This window comes from Rhea americana, unplaced genomic scaffold (genome assembly GCF_003343005.1).
Source record: "Rhea americana isolate MKP2758 unplaced genomic scaffold, rheAme1 scaffold_122, whole genome shotgun sequence".
Taxonomy (NCBI): Eukaryota; Metazoa; Chordata; class Aves; order Rheiformes; family Rheidae; genus Rhea; species Rhea americana.
In genome coordinates this window covers 1,210,219-1,227,760 of record NW_028185284.1, presented here as the reverse complement: position 1 = coordinate 1,227,760, position 17,542 = coordinate 1,210,219, and the positions used below count along the sequence as shown (strand labels likewise).

The following is a 17,542-nucleotide window of genomic DNA, read 5'->3' as shown; positions in this document are numbered from 1 at the left end:
CGCGGCCCGGCGGGCAGCGGCGGGGCCGGCAGCGCGGAGCATGGAGAAGCTGAACAAGCTGGCCGTGCCGGCCGGGGAGAAGCTCAGGTAGGTGCCGGCCGGGCCGGGCCGGGCCGGGCGGCGGCACCTGCTGCCGGCGCGGCGGGCCGGGAGGGTCGCTGCGGGGGGACGAGCCCTCCGGCAGCGCCCTGGGGAGAGGCTGGGAGGAACCGCCAGGAACTTGGCAGAAGTTTTAGCGTAAAACAGAGCTGTTACCTGCTCGCCGGGCGGCACAGGCAGGTGCAGAAAGATAAATACGGGCCTGTAGCGAATAATCAGATATAACTGGTTTCAAAGCGAAGTGTGTCCCACTTCTCCTGCAGTGAAAAGCAGGAGTGGACACGGGTCTGTTTCTGTAACTGTAAGAGAAAAACCTTTSACTCGCTAAGGGGAATGAGCCATACGTAAATTAGAAAAACTGAATTAATTCCTTAATGGTTTGCTCACACATATTGGTGTCCTGCAAAGATGGCTTTCCTAAGCTCTTTAGGAACCTATTAAGTTCCTTAGTATTTCCCAGTCTTCRAAAGAACTGATAGAATACAAGGAACTGGAAAATGGGAAATCTTCCTAAGTGAAAGAGAACGATCTTGAATATAGTGTTTGAGAGGAAAAAGCAGAAGCTGACCATTACTGAAGTATTTTTAGTGTGACTGGTACACTGGAATTGGCAACCAAAGGCTTTTTTTTCATCATATGATTTTTTTCTTAACATTGAAAAGCAGTCTTATTTCAGAAAACAGTGAAATAAGAACTCCCMCACACACACGAGGGAAAAACAAAGGAAATACTGAAAAACAGACCTTCTAAAATAACCTATATTTGAACACTCACCACTAATTTATAAACCTTTATCAGCCTCCTTCCCTCTACCCAGAAACTTTCATGGAATATGCCCTTGTAAAGCTTGGAATAGCCTTTCTTGACATCTACCCTTTCCATACCGTTGAAATGCTGGGGGATAAGGGGAAGGGTACCTGAAGCGCTGCACTGGGCTGTCTGCTCCCCAGCACATGTATGTGTTCAGCATACTGAACACAGGCTAGTGAACTGCATCCCACATCCCTCTGAGGGACTCTCTGGAGTCAATGGATAGGGACACGCTGGGAAAAGTATATAGTCAATATCTTCACTGCCTTTAATGTATCACCTTGTACTTTCCAAATGGTGTCAAGGCTCAGTATTAGGATAAACTAGTTATCTCAAGTTGAGGAGCAAATGATGTGATGGAAAACTTGATGCCATCAAGACAGTTACTGATATATATAGAGAGAAATAAAAACACACAGTCTCCTCCACTCTCCTCTGTGATAAGATGGTAGCCAGAATGCAGGTGATGCAGCACAGCAAGTAGTTAAAACAGGACTACTTTCCGATACGTAGAGGAGGCTCTATATGCCAGAGTTATAACGGTCTGCAACTTGTGTACTGATTCAAAATCTCTAAAATGGAAAGGGAAGCCACTGCATCCCTGCTGCATTTTTAGGTTGGCTGACACTTSATCTTGACTGAAGTTTTAATATTGTTGCAAAATAAGGAAGAGGAGGAGGTAGCTCTACTTTGCTCTATTATCTTGAAGTTATCAARGGATACTTCTTCTCTTCTCCTCTCTGCCAGTTAACTGTGGTTCTGCAAGGAAGTAGGTTTATTGCTCAGACTTGTGAGCATTCTCACTGCGCGCAGTGGACCTGCATGTGTGCTTCAACTTGAGCATGTCTGAATACATTATTAGACAYAGATCTAGCTGGCTACATGATCTTACAACAATATCAGGATTTTAATAATATATTATAATACATACTATGAGTATACATTGAGAGTATAAATTTAAGAGATGTGCAAATATAGTAAGAGACTAGCGTAACATGGCAGCAGCCATTGCTTTGTTCTTTGAAACAATCATATTCCTGCTTATGCTACATGGCTTGTTGACAGTGCAGCTGATTTCATAATATGTGTACAGGAGATGCCTAGTTGGTTCAGAGTTTGTACTGAATAATGTGTGTGAAAAGGTTACAATTTTCTCCGTATGCTAAGATGTATTCCTTCAAAACAATTTCACTTGATATAACTCTAGTTCAAGCATTTTTCTAAAGACAAGCATTGCTGTTGAGTTGGTGTCTGAGCCTAGAGCTTTTGAGGTTTTGTTTTTTGCTTCACCCCCACCACACACATCCCCAAGTGCAGATCTGAAAAACTAGGTATTAAATGGTTTTGATGATCTCATATCAATCTTTCTCTCACCATTCTCTCTGGGTATATTTGAATCTACCAGACCTAGCTTTCTGTTAYGTTAGCAAGTCTTGTATCAGATCTGAATTATTAACATATTCAACTCTTTTATTCATCTCAACAATAAGAACTAAAAGTGGTTTTATGTKCTGCTTTAACTACCATCTTGCGGTTTGCAGTTGCAGTTAAGTCATACAACTTGAATATCAGATAGGAATGCTGGGACTTCATGGAATTCCAGAATTATTTTTAGGTAGTGTGATAAGGTATGCACGGTATTATACAAATATTCCCTCCAAGTATGCTATGTATTCTAATTGCTYCCATGTAGTCAGGAAAGCATGAATTCCAAGGCTAGGCTAATTTATTAGGAGATAAATTAATTAGCGGTGCATACAAAGTATTCACAGGTACTTTTTAAAGAATATTTTTCTGAAATGTGGAGTGAAATACACGAGCAATAGCAGTGCTAACATGGAAAGCTTTGGTGTGCTTCACTTTCAGCTTGAACTTTCAGAAAATAATTTTATGCTTCAGACAAATATATACGTAAATAGATGGACTTGTAATCATGGAGGATAGTTGGCAAAGGTAACATGACATTAGCAACTCAAAAGATATAGCACCAAACTTACAGAATGTTTTGTGGTTCAGCTTCCTTAAACTAAGATTTTATGATTCCTACCCTTTAAATAATTTTAAGCTGCTGTGTACAACTCCTGTAATATCTCTTCAGACTTGCTGCATTTTTTCTAATGGCCACAAACCTAAGTAATGACCACTTCCTTTTAGTTGTTTTCAGCTGTGTATCACAAAGCCATTTTCAAAGGCATCATTACCATCACCACTGCAGGGACAGACAAACCGTGGCATGAACCAGAAGTTTAGCAAAAGCTTTCATTTGTCTAAGGTCATAAAGATGACAACTTCAGATTACAAACAGGTCCCTTTTCTACCTCTGAAGAATACAGTTTCATGTCCACTGCAGCTGACTTCATTATCTCATTGCAATTTTTTTCCTAAAGAAGCCTTCTTAATCACTGCCTCCAACTGTAACTTCTGTATCTATGAAAAGCAACTAACTTTTCTTTTTTACTCAAGGTGGACAAGTGTGTGAGTTTATTTGCAGTTCAATGCAAATCCTTTTGTTTTAATATCCCCTGCTAAACAGGAAGGTTTAAATCCTCATTTTGTTAAAATCAAGTGGAGTTTCCCTAAGACCTGAATGTCAGCTAGATGTCTATCAAATTTGAAGGCATTTATGGTCCTCACTAATTTTCTGCTGATAGAGATAGCTTGACTGTAGCTATTAGGTCTTTTCTTCTTACATCTCTTCTAGGGCACTTTAACAATACATCTCCCCTAACTTCAACCAATATAACTTTAATGACAAAACTTTAGAGTGGAAATTCGGTCTAAGAATTCTTTGAGTTCTGATATCAACTGCATTTCAACACAGTTTTGCCCCTCTGTTTTGCAAAGRCATTCCTCTTGAAAGTGCATAAGCAGAAAATAAGTTCACTTAGCTGTAAACTGATGACTTCTCTATGTAGAATTTTTCATTATAGGGATTACTTTCTCTTTGAGAAAATGATCTGGGAAAAATTGAACGTTAGTTTTGTACTGTAAGGGATTTTTGTTATACTAATCTTACTAACTTTTTCCAGTTAATAGCAAATAGTAGCCACAAAATCTAGTTTTTTAAACTCAAATTTTAACACACTATATTTCAGAATCGGAATAAAAACCCAGCAACGAAGAAGACAAATATAAATAAAACAAACACAGACAGGACAGAAACTTGAGTTTCAAAGTTAGAGAATGCTCCCCACTATAGAATCAGGCACCAGAATCCACCTCCAGCTTTAACATTCCCCCCCCCCCTTTTACTTATAGCCTTCAGAGGAAAGGATGTGCAAATGCACACAACTGCCTCTACACTGCTCTATGGCCGGGGGGCCCAAATCAGAGGAAACGTTCGTTCCCCGTTACGAGATTATCAGTGTGATCCCTTCTCGTTGCTCATCGCTGCCTCTTCCGCCCAAGTCGCGGCCCCTTCGCGTCTGCTGTTCTACCCGCTCTGTTTTCAGCCGCCTCCAACCTGCGGCCCAAAGGCAGTAACAGCAGCGAAGGTCCTCTGGGCCTTCCCCCACAGGGCTCCTGCCTCCAGCTTCTCCAGCCAGCTTTCCCTACTGAGTAATAGTCTTTCACGACAGCAGCTGCTGTGGCACACTGGCATTTTAACCCAACGAAATGTAAGCTGAATGTAAAGTCACATTAAATCACGGTGCTGCTTGTACAGTTTTTACCGTACTGCTTCTTCCTTTGAGACAAATCTTGCCTCTACAAAAAGCAATACAACTTTAATAAATTACCTAATTTTAAGATTTTTGGATAATTTCTTGCATCTTCTTCTTGCAGAGTGTCTAACACTTATTTACTTAAGAGCTTTCCATTGGAACTAGTATCAGTGACCTGCAAATACTGGGTAGCATTAAGTTAATCTGGGGTTATTTTGTCTCTAGAAACAGGTTAAATTTCAGTACATAATTTTAAGGCTGTTGAAGTCAGACATGTGCTTAAATATCTGGCTATATCTTGGTCACACATTATTACGTATTTTTTTTTTCCAGTTATCCTTCAATAGGTGGCCAGAACTAAAATGGCAGATCTGAAGTGTGTGGAAGAGGTAAAAGAGGAGGAAAAACAAATTAATTCACTCTATTCCAAACCCAAATGAAAGATAAATTTTCCTCTATTTTCAGTTCATTCACATTTTTAGGTGTTGTTTTCCTCCATTTTCTTACTTTTCCATTCACTTTCACTTTATGCAATTGTGCTTTCACCTGCATGCCTGCAGGAGTGGCAGATGTTACCTCAYCTTTCAAAAATACTGGTAGAATTATAACTAGAACTAATGCTACCATTGACAGATGGACATTTTCTGTGTCCATACCAAGTTCAGTCCCTATTCACTTCCCTGCAATGACTTTGCACTTCCTCTTTTTGGTGAAGTATAAAAAACACTACTTTCTAAAATTCTGTCCTTGCTCAGCTATAACCTACAGGACTGTAGAGTACTAGCCTTTCAGGGAGGCATGGAGCTCAGTGAGTTTTAATTTGAATAGTATTAGAGTAACTTAATACATTTAGTTTCCCTCTGCTGCTTGCAAGCCTTTCAGAAGAATGGAATATAGCTTCTGCATGTGTGGGGGTTTCTTTTTATRTGCATCAGCCGGTATCTAGACAACCGGAGCATACAAGGGATCAGTTAAACAAGAAAAGTCAGAACAGAGCAAGTCGGTTGCAGAACACAAGGTATCTCCATACTTACTGTGTCCGTAGATGACTTGCAATATTCACTTAGCCTATCATGATAGCTAATTCTTCTTTGTCCTGCTTGCAGCATGATCMTTATCCAGTTAAGGATAAGGATGACATTTTTGGCATCTCCTTTATGAGATAAATGGGAGAACAAGTTGGTTAAAGAGGAAGTGGTGTCCATAYCCAAAATACCCTCAGAAATGTATTAAGTATTTCTATTTTAAAAGGCTATACTAAAAAGTGCCTGGCCATCACTGGTCTTTGGATATGCAAAGATGTGAAGGCTCCACAAGTAGTAAAGACAGCTAACAAAAACCAGATCTACTACTATCTTCTAAATCAGAGAAAAAATAAATTAAAAAAACAACAATAACATTAAACAGGGGAAGTCTTTGATATTAATATACCACTCATGCATATTCAGAATGAGCCTCAGCCCTCATCTAAAATGAGGGAAGATTGCACCAAATAGTCAATGTCATTGATAGGGCTTCGGTTGTCTTAGCTCTATTCATAAATCTGCATATGTCTATTCAGGTCATATAATTAATAATTATTCATATTACTTATGAATCTTAGCCAAGGATAAGGACTCCTTGGCTAAGTCAAGATCAAATAAAAATGAAAGAGTCTTTAATTTGTGTAATTCCCAATCACTTCAAACTAAGTTCCTTTTACTATTTAATTTCATGTTAGGACTAATTTGTGCYGACAATATAATATGTCTTTACATGCTACATACTTTCATTTATTCTGTTCTTCTACTATTACTAGAAAAAGAGAGATTGACTGCTTGTCAAGATTACCTAGAGGGCATATGAAGATGAAATGTATAATCAATATTTTGCCTTTCTGGGCCTCTGTGTATACCATGTAAACACACACCTGCTCCAATTATGGTTTTTGCCCCTAGACAGAATAGTGGATGATTGAAAATGCTATTCAGGCTTTAAGGAAACAATCAACATTCTTGACAAAACTAAAATATTTATAGTCACCTCCTCTTGTGTATCTCATGAACGCAGCAGAAGACAATTTGTTGTGCCTGCTTCCTCTGAGATAGGCATCTGTAATTGATTGCTCCCCATAAGCAAGCCTCTTTCAAGTTTTTTTTCCACAGCTTTGAGATAGCTTTTACAGATAAAGATCAAAGGCTCATTACAATGAACTGATGGTTTGGTGCCACAAGTTACCACCTCTAGTTCCAAACTTCCTCCCTTCCCACCACAAAAAGTGTCGCAGGGGGTGGGCTGCCATAASCCCCCAGAGAGCATGAGGGGCAGCAACCTCCCATCTCAAACCAACAGCAACTGAAACAGTTTCTGACTGCACCTTAAGGATCCAGCTTTGTACATCTGCATTATTTACCAGTCACAGAAAACTCACACCGTGATGCCAGTTTGCACTTCTCTTCTCACTGCTCCAGGTAGAATATCGTACAGCAGTGCACTTGTGGGGAGCTTTGAAGCACCTATAGTAGGCCCAAAGAAAGGAATTGGATGCCATCCAAATTTGGGGATTTCATTTTGCCTTCTACCAAGCAACTGGAACAGGGAGGGAAATGTGTTAAATAATTAATTGGGTTGTTCTAGATGCACGAGTATCACAAAGCTACATCCTGTGAAGGTAGTCTCACCCAGTTCACTGAAACTGGTATTCTTGCACAAAAAGCAAGTCAGGATTACTGTACTGATGGAAGCCTGTTGCACCTATGGTGGTGGAGATCTTGTTCGTTAACTTAGTTTGGGAAGATATTCAAGAGCTTCAAGCTTTTCAAAATCTCAAGTGGCACTTTTACAAATCCCTTACTTGATGAGCACGTTCCCCCCCCCCCCCCCCCCCCCSCCCCAGCAAGTATGATTCTTCCCCTTTGTCCAGAAACAATAACCTTCTTTCTTAATTTTGTCACCTGCACACCTGTTTATAAAACTAAAGGCTAATAGAAACACAAAATAAAGACCAGCTGGGATTAGAAGTAGCTAGAATAACTGTGCTATGAGGAGCAGTAAAAGAGGGGGCTGGGCATGCTGTTCCTTCTTTACAATTTCACATTTTCAAGAACAGAAGCAGCTGTGGTAATTTTTAACCTTCTGTTAAAAGAGTTAAGATTTTAAGTGCTCCAGGTAAACAGAAGTAACTTGTTATGCAGAAAGCTTCCTGTGAATCATTTAAAACTGGTTTTTGTTTGCTACCACTCCCTACTGCTCTGCAGTCAGCACTGTTTCCAAAAGCACGATCAGTACCACTCCCGGCTCTGCACACGTCTGTGCTCCCAGCCAGGAGCCCGTATAAACATATCCCTACAGCAGAGGGGTATCATCTGCCATGGGCCTGGCCTTGCCACGCGCCTGAGCCAGCTGCACAGCTGCAGTACTGTGAACCAGTGCGGGCGRCGATGGTGCAAAGTACTGGGTGCACTGCGCACAAATACATTAAAACATACTGCGCTTGCACACAGATGGGTCTGCGCTCCCAGCAGCGCTGGGAGGCAGCAGCTGCTGAGCAGCAACTCGTGCCGACTGCTGTCAGCCGCCCTCTCCCCTGCGGTCTCGCTGGGAGCGGGCTGAAGACCGGACAAGGAATGCCAGCGGCGGTTGCTTTTCCAGAGCGCATGTCACACCAAGGGCCCTTCAGGTCCCCTCCTGCAGGAGTGAGTGCCCAAAGCAGACTTCGGACTGTGTGAATGATCTTGGTGGTCTAAACGTGATCTGGGTACCAAAGGCCAGAATTAACTCAGTGCGTAAGCAGGGGATTCCCTGACGAAGAATTCCAGGAAACAGATACCAACCCTGCTCTCTTTCCAGCTATATAATATATTTCTCAGTGTCTTCACAGATTTATAGTACTAATAGATACTGTTTCTCAGTAACTCATTTAACTGGTGAGGGAATTCCTTATTACRCAGAACTATCTGAAAGTAAATCAGATCTCTCTCCATTCTGTGGACTCTGTACCTCAGCTCACGTCTGAGCTGAAAGCTTATTACACTTTCTTCTTATTATTATTTGTATTTTCTTTTTTACTATTTTTAACTATGGAAAACTTCTGTGAGATATTTTGTACACAAAGAAGTCGGAAGTTTCCAGCTGATCTTTGAGTCATAGGCTAGCATTTTCCCTAAGTAATCATTCTCCTTCAGTTTACCTACATTCCTCATATGCTGAGCTGTGACCAGATCAAAGAGAAGGGTGGTTTTGTTTCATTTTGCTTAATCTCAAGGCAGCTCTGCCAGTCCTTGAGCACAGCCAGGCATTTTGTGACACAGCAAGTCCTCGTTTCAAGGTATACTGTATTTGCAGTGATAAATCTTTGCAACTTTCTTTACTTAYGTATCACAGCTAGTGACCTCCTTTTCCAATATATCAGATAATCTTGAATTGCTGGAGGTCAAAGGTGAAAATACAGAAAATAGGCAACACAGAGCAAAAAGACTTTTTTTTTTTTTAAGTTATCTTTGGACCGCAAGGGAATATGTCCTTCTTTCTCCTCCTCCCAGATACACTTTCTAGCTCACTAGATTCATTCTTTCCTGATCTTATCTCCAAGCTGGATCATTGTCTAGTAAAATAATCTTTCTTCTTCAGCATTTTCATTGCTTTAGCTAGGTAGGATAAAATCACACATGTAGCAATTTGGTCTGTAGGGAATTCAGAAACAAATCTGGTTAGCTTCTTAGGGCTATCTTTCACTTAGGTCTCATATTAACCAGTGACTTTTTTTTTGGGGGGGGGGAGGAGGGCTGTATCCCAGAACAGGTATCTTGCTGAAAGTGTTTTCAAGGATTAACAGTAACACAGGCTATGCATTCACCTGCAAGCCTGGTTTTGGACTACAAAAAAACAAACAAACAATTCTCAACCAAAGTTGAAAGAAGAGTTGGTGCTTAAGAAACAGCTCCTGGGTTTGACTTCTTAATTATCTTTAACTGCAACTCAAGATAAAACTAGCAATACTTTGTTTATTTTCATTTATGGTATTAGCCAATTGAAGGCCCTGAATGTTCTCACTATCTGTTCATTCCAAGAGAATAAACAGTAGTCAGTAGCAAGGTCTTGACTCCACACCCTTGTGAAGGAGGAAGGTTAAGTGTCTGAAGCAGTAAGTATCCACATGGACCATGGCAGACTCCAGCTCCTAGATGCTCTCAAGGCTGCTGCTCTGTTTAGTTCTTCCCACAAAAAATCCTCTCTACTTAGGACGTCTGAGGAGATTGTCTTAAATCAAGAAAGTATTTTAGAGCCAGACATAAGATACACAGGTCCAGGCAAAACATTAAGTGTATGAACGTGCTTCAGTTTGCTCATCACTCTCGAAGGGCCTCTGGGCTTGGGTCAGGGCCCCCTGGGATCTGCAGAGTCCCTCTCTTGGCCAGCTCTGCTATCTGCTCTTTGTCTTTTCTGCCTTCTCTCTAAAATCAGGCAGAGAGGCCTTTGTTAAACTTATCCCTTGTAGCCCATTTTATCGGGTGATATCTGAAGAAATCTTAGTCTTTGTTAGCTAACTGGACAGACTGATTTTTACAGCTTGTTAAACTTCATGGGTCAAAGGGGATTTCACTCGGTCTGGAGATCACCTATGGCTGCTGACTGCAGTAGTCCCACCACTACACAACACACTGGTTACTTGTCTACTCGTACAGGCTTGCTGCAAGATAAGCAGTCTCCAGGCAACAAATTGGGTATTCTAGCGACTAATACAAGAGCTACCGCAACACTTTAACATTCAAAGTGAAGAAATTCACAAATGCGTATTAGATGCTCACCAACTGATCACAGTTTGTAATTATAAAAAGAAATGGGTCCAGAAAAAGAATGAGGAAAAAACCAGGCAAAGATTTTTACAAAATCCGATTATGCAAAAACGGAAATATCTTGGTTTCAGTCCATCTGCACAGGAAAAATGACTGCATCTGCAGCAACACATGCAATTATCTCTAATTTAAATGCATCCATTTATTTTTAATAGAAATCTGAATTAAAATACTGTTTTAAATTACAGTCTTATTCAATGTACATGAAGCATCAGAGTGACAGTCTAATCAATTCACCTAAGTATGGTCAGATGAAAAGCAACTTGTTCTGGAACTTGTATAAGCCCCCACCTCTGCCCACCTGAACCAAAGTGGCAATCTAAACTAAAATCAGTCATGTGAAAAATGAAACAACTTTTTCAAAACAAAGCCATACCATTTTAAAGATATATGAATGCTAGAGAGGGGCTATGTGCAACATTCAGATCTAAATCCAAAGCTGGATTTAGCTTTGGTCCCCTTCTCTAACAATAAATCAATACTGGAGCAAAAATAGCTAATGCTCACATGCAGTTTTAATTAAAGGCTGGCAAGCCTTTTTGGAAAGGATGCAAATGCTTACACACAACCATTCTCCACCATGCTAGAACTAAGCCGTTTAATTCTCCTCCAATTCTTCTGATTCCTTATTACTTTTCATTTATAAGTACTGCCAGGTGCCAGCTGGGGCACAAAACAGAAACAGTAAAGTGCAAAAGATGGCTATTTATGATCTTTCAACCATAACCAGAAACTGAATGTTTTAGWAAAATTAATAAAAGCAGAAGTTCTTTTGAGATCTTGACCCCAGAYTTGTAGATTTAATGGATCTGGTTAGTTTAGATAAAACTTTCCTCATAGATGTAGTCCATTGTTGCAGCAAATCTCTAAGCATTTTTTTCACTTGTTTCTCGTGTCTATAAGTAAACCTTCTTTATTTAGTGTCAGCAGTTTACATTATACCATTTTGCTGCAAATTAACAGTATGAGGTTTGAGCAACAGTTAAACATCTGCTTGTGAATTATTTGTCAGAGGGTTATTTCTCATGATTTCTTTGCTTAGTGGAGAACCTAAAAATGTTTCTAAGGAAATTTGGGCAAAAATTTAGGCTCTACAAATAGTCCTTATGTATCAGACCCATGACCTATTTTGACAGAGGAGGACTGATACGTGAAAGGGCTGCTGAAAGTGAGGAATACCCTTCAATTCTAGCTGACATAATGAAAAGGGCTACTAYGATGATTAAGGGACTGGAGCATCTCTCTTAGGAGGGAAGGCTGAGGGGTGGAACTGTTCAGCCGGGAGAAGATTGAGGGGAGATGTTATCAGTGTGTATTAGTATTTGAGGGGAGGGTATAGAGAGGATGGGGACAGACTCCGCTCAGTGGTGCCCAGCAATGGGATGAGAGGCAGCGAGCACAAACTGACACACGGTAAGGCCTGGCTGAACAYGAGGAAAAGCTTCGTTACTGTGAGGTGACCGAGCACTGGAACAGGCTGTCCAGAGGTTGTGGAGACTCTTTCCTTGGATCTAGATGATCTCCAGAGGCCCCTTCCAACCTCAGCCATTCTGTGAAAAGATCAGATTGCTATGCTAATAAACAGTGTTAAGATGAAAAATAAGTTTTGTTCTTTATTTCAGGATTCTAGAAACTTACATTAGTCAGCTGTCTTCTTTTTAAGCAAGTCTCAAAGTAAGGATTGTCATTACCAAAATCACACTAGATCCCACAAGAAAGTAGGAAGATCCTTCTCAGCATAAGCATAATATTCTATCACTATCTGATGCCTAGAATGGCTGCTCAGTCTGATTCATGGATCACAGACAAATAGACACATAATGTTAGTGCAGTTATTTCCCAATTTTGGTTATTTGATGCTCATTTAATTCCAATTTYCTTTGAAAAAGTTATTTAAATGTTTGGAAGATATGTTTCTTTTTAGCAAAGCTYTGCACGTTACTCAACCACCTGCATATTATGGTAGCAAGTTTAAAGAAACCTTTAAAAAGGAAAAGAATACTTCAATTTTTGTACTGGTCTTCATAAGGAAAGCTTCAAAAAGTCTTTTAGTAGTCTGATCTTGCTTCAGCGATAAGATAGGCAAGACTAAAACATGAAATGACACAGGCAATTTATAATGAGAAATGCAAGGCAGAATTTTTAAAATCYTATTTTTAAAAATCATTTCCTCTATTAGTTTAGATAAAATCTTCAGCTCAGGTCTAACACAGGATGTTTCATATAGGTGTATAGAAAGAACACAAACTGTGGGAAGAAACTAAAAGAAATATGCAATCTATTGGCATTTCTATTAAGACCAGACTTCTAACAATGTTTGTTATAAATCAGTATTTTTGTAATGTTATATCTGTGTTCCTGAAACTGATTTGATTTTGGTGGGGGTTTTCAAGTTTGAAGGGAAGTGGGATTCTAAAATGATACTTCCTGACTAAAGAATGTGTTACTCAACTTAAATTGCCTTGATGACAAGTATATTTTTAAAAAGAACAGAACAACTAACTGGAATGTAAGAACAGGCTTTTGTTTCAGCTATCAGTCCATCTAACTGGAGTCCCAAAATGATGAGTTTTTACAGCTCAGAGTCACAGATCCTCTAATGGTTTCTCTGATGGCCTGGGCACAGTAGGACAGGAATGTATCATTCCTGTGCCCATCCCTACCCTGCCATAATAACTGCAGACACTACAGGAATGAGGTAAACTGTCTACTGATTGAATGACTCACACAAAGTCAGAAATTAGATAACATTCCCGCTCCAGCTGCGAGATGTTGTAAAGTCAGTTCTGAAAAAAATGTTTAATATTAAAATATTCTAAACTATTAATTTAGGCAATTAAGTTCTTTCTTCATGCACTGGAACTTAATTTTTTAAACTGAGTTGTAGTACAGAGAAGGGTAAAACAAATCATGCCAAAGAGCTCTGTTAGAAAGGGAGGGAAACTTTATACAGAAATGATTTTAGCAATCAAACTACTTATTAAAAATGCTTAGCGTATGGTTTTTGTGTTTACTATGGAAGGAAAACAACTATATACATTTCCTGTATTTTTCTTAATTTATATAAAAGGAGTGTTTAATCACAAGGTAATTCTAATCCTGCTTTAATATCTTACAGGAAGCTTCAAAAGATGGTGCATGACATCAAGAAAAACGAAACTGGGATAATAAACAAGTTCAAAAGGTAAGTTTGAAATATCAATCCTATTTTTTTTAAGCTCAGATGCTAATACAAGGTATAGCATTTTAAAAATAGAACYATGTCATCAAGAAGGATGTACTTCAGTGTATATTAAGAGCTTCAGTCCAGACTGTGACATACTGAACTATCATCAATAATGAGTCTTGCAAAGTAGCTACAGAACTGGACTGCAAAGGAGAGTTGGGTTAGAGCACTGGAAAACGCTGTTTGGGTAAAATGCCTTCTTACGTATTCTTTGGCAATGATTATCGCCTGCTGTTTGAGTGTGTGCCTTTTTCCTCAGGCTGCTGTTTAGACTACGTGCTGCAATTAAATTTTAATTTGAACCCTACCTTGAACCAACTGGTCAGACATGCTAGTCAGAACTCCCATAAAAATGCTAAATCCTCCTGTGTTTCAGCTCCATAAAACAAAACCCAGTGTTATTGAATATGCTTATTCATGCTTATTCCATGAAGTAAAAACAGCATAAATATTGATGATACATACATATGAGTATCACAAAGTAACCATAATTTATATTTATACATGGAGTGAAACTCCAGCAGTTCTACAGCCTTCTCAAATGAATACACTATTTGCTGTTCCTAGTCAAAAGCCTATTTAAAGTGATAAGCCATTTAGCCATTTAGTGCATTGTTTTTTCTTTGTTTGTTTTGTTTTTTTAATGAAATAGCTCATTTACATTGAATTTGCATTTGGATGTGATTACCTCATTCAGATGCCTTTCTTTACATACGGGTCATTGCCTACTAAAGTACTAAGTACTCTTAACAGTTAATTAGTAGACAGAATCTACTGTGTTTCCAGGATGAACRTACTGAATAACTCTACAAACACAGCTCTCGTACATATAAGATGTATGGAAACATTTTTAAAACCGTTTTTAAACAAGTGTGACCTTAATGGCTCAGTGCAGGAAAGAAAAGGATGATTTTAACAAGAGCCAATGCTAGGTATCTATGAAGCAGTCAGTAGGCTGGTTGGAGCAGCAGTAAGGCTCTGCCTAGTGTGGCTATGRAAGAGCTCTGGCAACCCAGGCAGGCTGCAGCTCCTAGTGCCCCTGCCAGCCCGGCGGGGCTGGTGTCTTTGGGCAGCTGCCCTCATGGGCAGAGGGGGGAAAACATTTCCAGAGGCAGCAGCCACCCCTGCATCTCTGGCGTTCCCCAAGCAGGGCAAGAGCTCTTTTGTGGCATCTTTATCACAGCTCCATTTCTGTCCATAAATTTTAAGCAGGCAATTTGCAATTTACAGTAAATCATAGTCACRTGTTATATATGTTTGTTATTTCCACACAAGCTTAAAAGCAAAATTTCCCYTAAAGTGACCATATTTCAACTATTTATATCTTTAATATAATTTAAACACACTTTTGGTTTTAACACTGTGTGTATGTATATAGATCACTCTGTTYGGACAGATGTCTAGCTGCCAAAAACTCTGTTTCACTTGGGACCTGCTCACAGGGACTAGCCTCTAGAATCAAGGCTTTGAGTGGAGACAGTTTGGGGATGGGTGTGGGAGGTGAAGGGGKTTTTTTCTTTTCTATTTTGGCTTTCTACTTCAGAGTAATTTAAGTGCAGTTAATGTTAGTAATGTTTTAATGGGTCCAGTGCAAATGCCTCAGAGAGGAAGCCAGATGGCAGAAACAACAGAGGCATTTCAAGTTTATAACCTGAGGCAACAAATTGTCTTCCAGGATTGCCTGGACAGGAGGTCTGCTGTTAATGCGGCTTGCTCTTACTGTGTGCCCTTCCCTGAGAGTAAAAGGAAGGATAGGCAAAGCAAAAATAACAGAAACTAAATGTAGCTGACGCTGGGAAGGTCAGAGGTGCCATCATTACATGTCAGGTGCAAGATAGCTGCTATAATGCTGCAATTATTTAATTCTCCCAAGATTAAAAAAAATAATCTATGGAACGAGCAAGCTTATAAAAACTTTCTTAATGATTGACTACAGCACAAAGCTCACATTCTACCTCCCCCAGCTATGAAATCAGAGTACAAATTATGAGATGAAGGAGAAAAAAAATAAATAAACTCAGTCTTTAGCCCACAATATAATAAGTCTTGCAATAAAATCAGGAGTTGATAATCTTAAGAAGGATATATACAATAGATACTAAGCTTTGCAAAATTAGAACTRTCTGTATTCCACTGAATTTGCCCTTTTGGGGCATCCAGTTGATTTAAATCATTTGGCTCAGATTCAAACCTACTATAAGTAAAATCATCTTAGAAGTCAAATAATTTACTTGCTTATTCTAGGGCTTAATTTGTCACAAATAACATGTATACTGTAAGCCTGAAATTGAAAGAATGATCATGATCATGACATTTGATTTATTACCAATATTTGTTAAGATGTTTCTAAAATCTGGATMGGCTCTTAACCACAGAGAATAGTAAGAAAAGTTTCTGCATCAAGTGTCTCACTCTCCAAGCTAGCTGATCTTTGAGGGTGTGTATGTATGTCTAACRCAGACATAGCTTTTAAAGTTCTGTGGAAACAGCCTGAGTACTGGTGGTAACAGGAAATAAATTTAGAGCTGGTTTCTTCACTACTTAAAGGTCTTTAAAACCTCGCTCAAAATTCTCTGTAAAACTATTGCCTACTCCAGGCTAACATTCACTTGCTTGCACTTAACCACATGCATAATTGTCTACAACACTGGTGTCCCAGCTGCTATGAAGATCATGATTTCAAAGAGGATTAAGCATTCAGGTGTAAAAGAAGCAAAAGGTATAGCCAAAGTTGTATAAACAATCAGACGGGTGCGTGGGGGGAGGCGGTCCACCCCCCACCAAGTGTAGACTCTTGGTAATACAAAACAGGGGAATTGGGAAAAGAAATTATCATTTTCACTTTTCAGGATGGCTGCCTGTGTTTGAAACCTACTGTAAGGACATAGCACTGATTTGTATATCACAAGCTTTAAGCCTCAAGGCTTTGTTCAGAGGACTCATAGCTCCACTGAAGTCAATGCTAATATTTATATTGCATATAAAGCAAAGTCAGGATTTCACTCTGAAGTTTTGGTACGTGCTGACTTATGGTGCTGGATAAGAAACTAGGAGTTCATGTTACTTACCTTATTGCARTATCACATCCTACTGAAACTCTGTTTGCAAAGCCATCAAGCAGCTGAAATTACATGCATGTAGTTATTCAACTACACGCAATCAAAATGTGTCCATTTCTTGAAATAATATTGCCACGTGACCTGAAAAATGGARAGAAGATACATCTTCATCTCATCTCCTTTACCTAACTCATAGACTTCAGATTTGTCTAGTCCATTTTTCTGTACTACTTCTAACTTGACCGGCCCATCCAGAGCTGTGCCAGCTTAAGAAGATATAATCCCCCATCACTTCCCAAATATTTGTAACCTGCTCCCACTCCAGTCTGCTGGCTGATTTGCTCATGTAATGTGACTAGCTTAGGCAATTTAAATAGAGCGTTATCACCCCAGGTCACTTTGTGTGGAATGCTCACACAGTCCCACTCTGCTGGCACCTCGGAGCGGGGAGTAACTTCAGGCAGTTGTGTCACTAAATGTCTCTTCGGTCTGCATAGCTGCAACAACAAGGTATCTGTGATCAAACCCTTGGCAGAGGGAGAAGTGGTACTTTATGCACTAACTAATGAGAACAAAGTATTAAAATCAAGCTGTAGAACACTTAGGCAAAGAAATTAGGAGAAAGTGTAATAACTAAGTTTTAACTGTATTCTGAAGAAATATTTCCACATGTAGCTGAGTAGTACGGTACGACTGTCTTTATGTTTCATCTGAAGATTTCTGTTAGTAGAACAGTATTTCATCAAAGAAAAACAAACAAAAGAACACATCAAAAATCAACTATATTCCATTTGAATGCTATAGCACATTGTAAAGAAAACGTGTAAAAGGGTAGCAGCTGCAAATTTATTT

At 39.5% G+C, this 17,542-nt stretch overlaps 1 protein-coding gene and 1 long non-coding RNA gene across 3 annotated transcripts in view; one reads left to right on the top strand and one right to left on the bottom strand.

The window, feature by feature from the left end:
• BLNK (B cell linker) overlaps positions 1 to 17,542 on the top strand; it is a 98,104-nt gene that overhangs the window by 54,763 nt on the left and 25,799 nt on the right. The window contains exons 1-2 of one of the 2 annotated variants that reach the window (XM_085325735.1): positions 7 to 87; positions 13,524 to 13,589. In XM_085325735.1, coding sequence (XP_085181861.1) covers positions 41 to 87; positions 13,524 to 13,589 — 113 coding nt within the window. In that variant the 5' untranslated portion in view covers positions 7 to 40. Of the gene's footprint in view, positions 1 to 6; positions 88 to 13,523; positions 13,590 to 17,542 lie in introns of those variants that run through there. The other variant, XM_085325734.1, reaches the window with a different exon arrangement.
• LOC146600344 (uncharacterized) overlaps positions 10,599 to 17,542 on the bottom strand; it is a 35,710-nt gene continuing 28,766 nt past the window's right edge. The window contains exons 4-6 of the long non-coding RNA XR_014898309.1: positions 17,107 to 17,187; positions 16,700 to 16,831; positions 10,599 to 11,955 (exon numbers count right to left, since the gene is read on the bottom strand). This is a non-coding gene — a long non-coding RNA (uncharacterized LOC146600344). The remainder of the gene's footprint in view (positions 11,956 to 16,699; positions 16,832 to 17,106; positions 17,188 to 17,542) is intronic.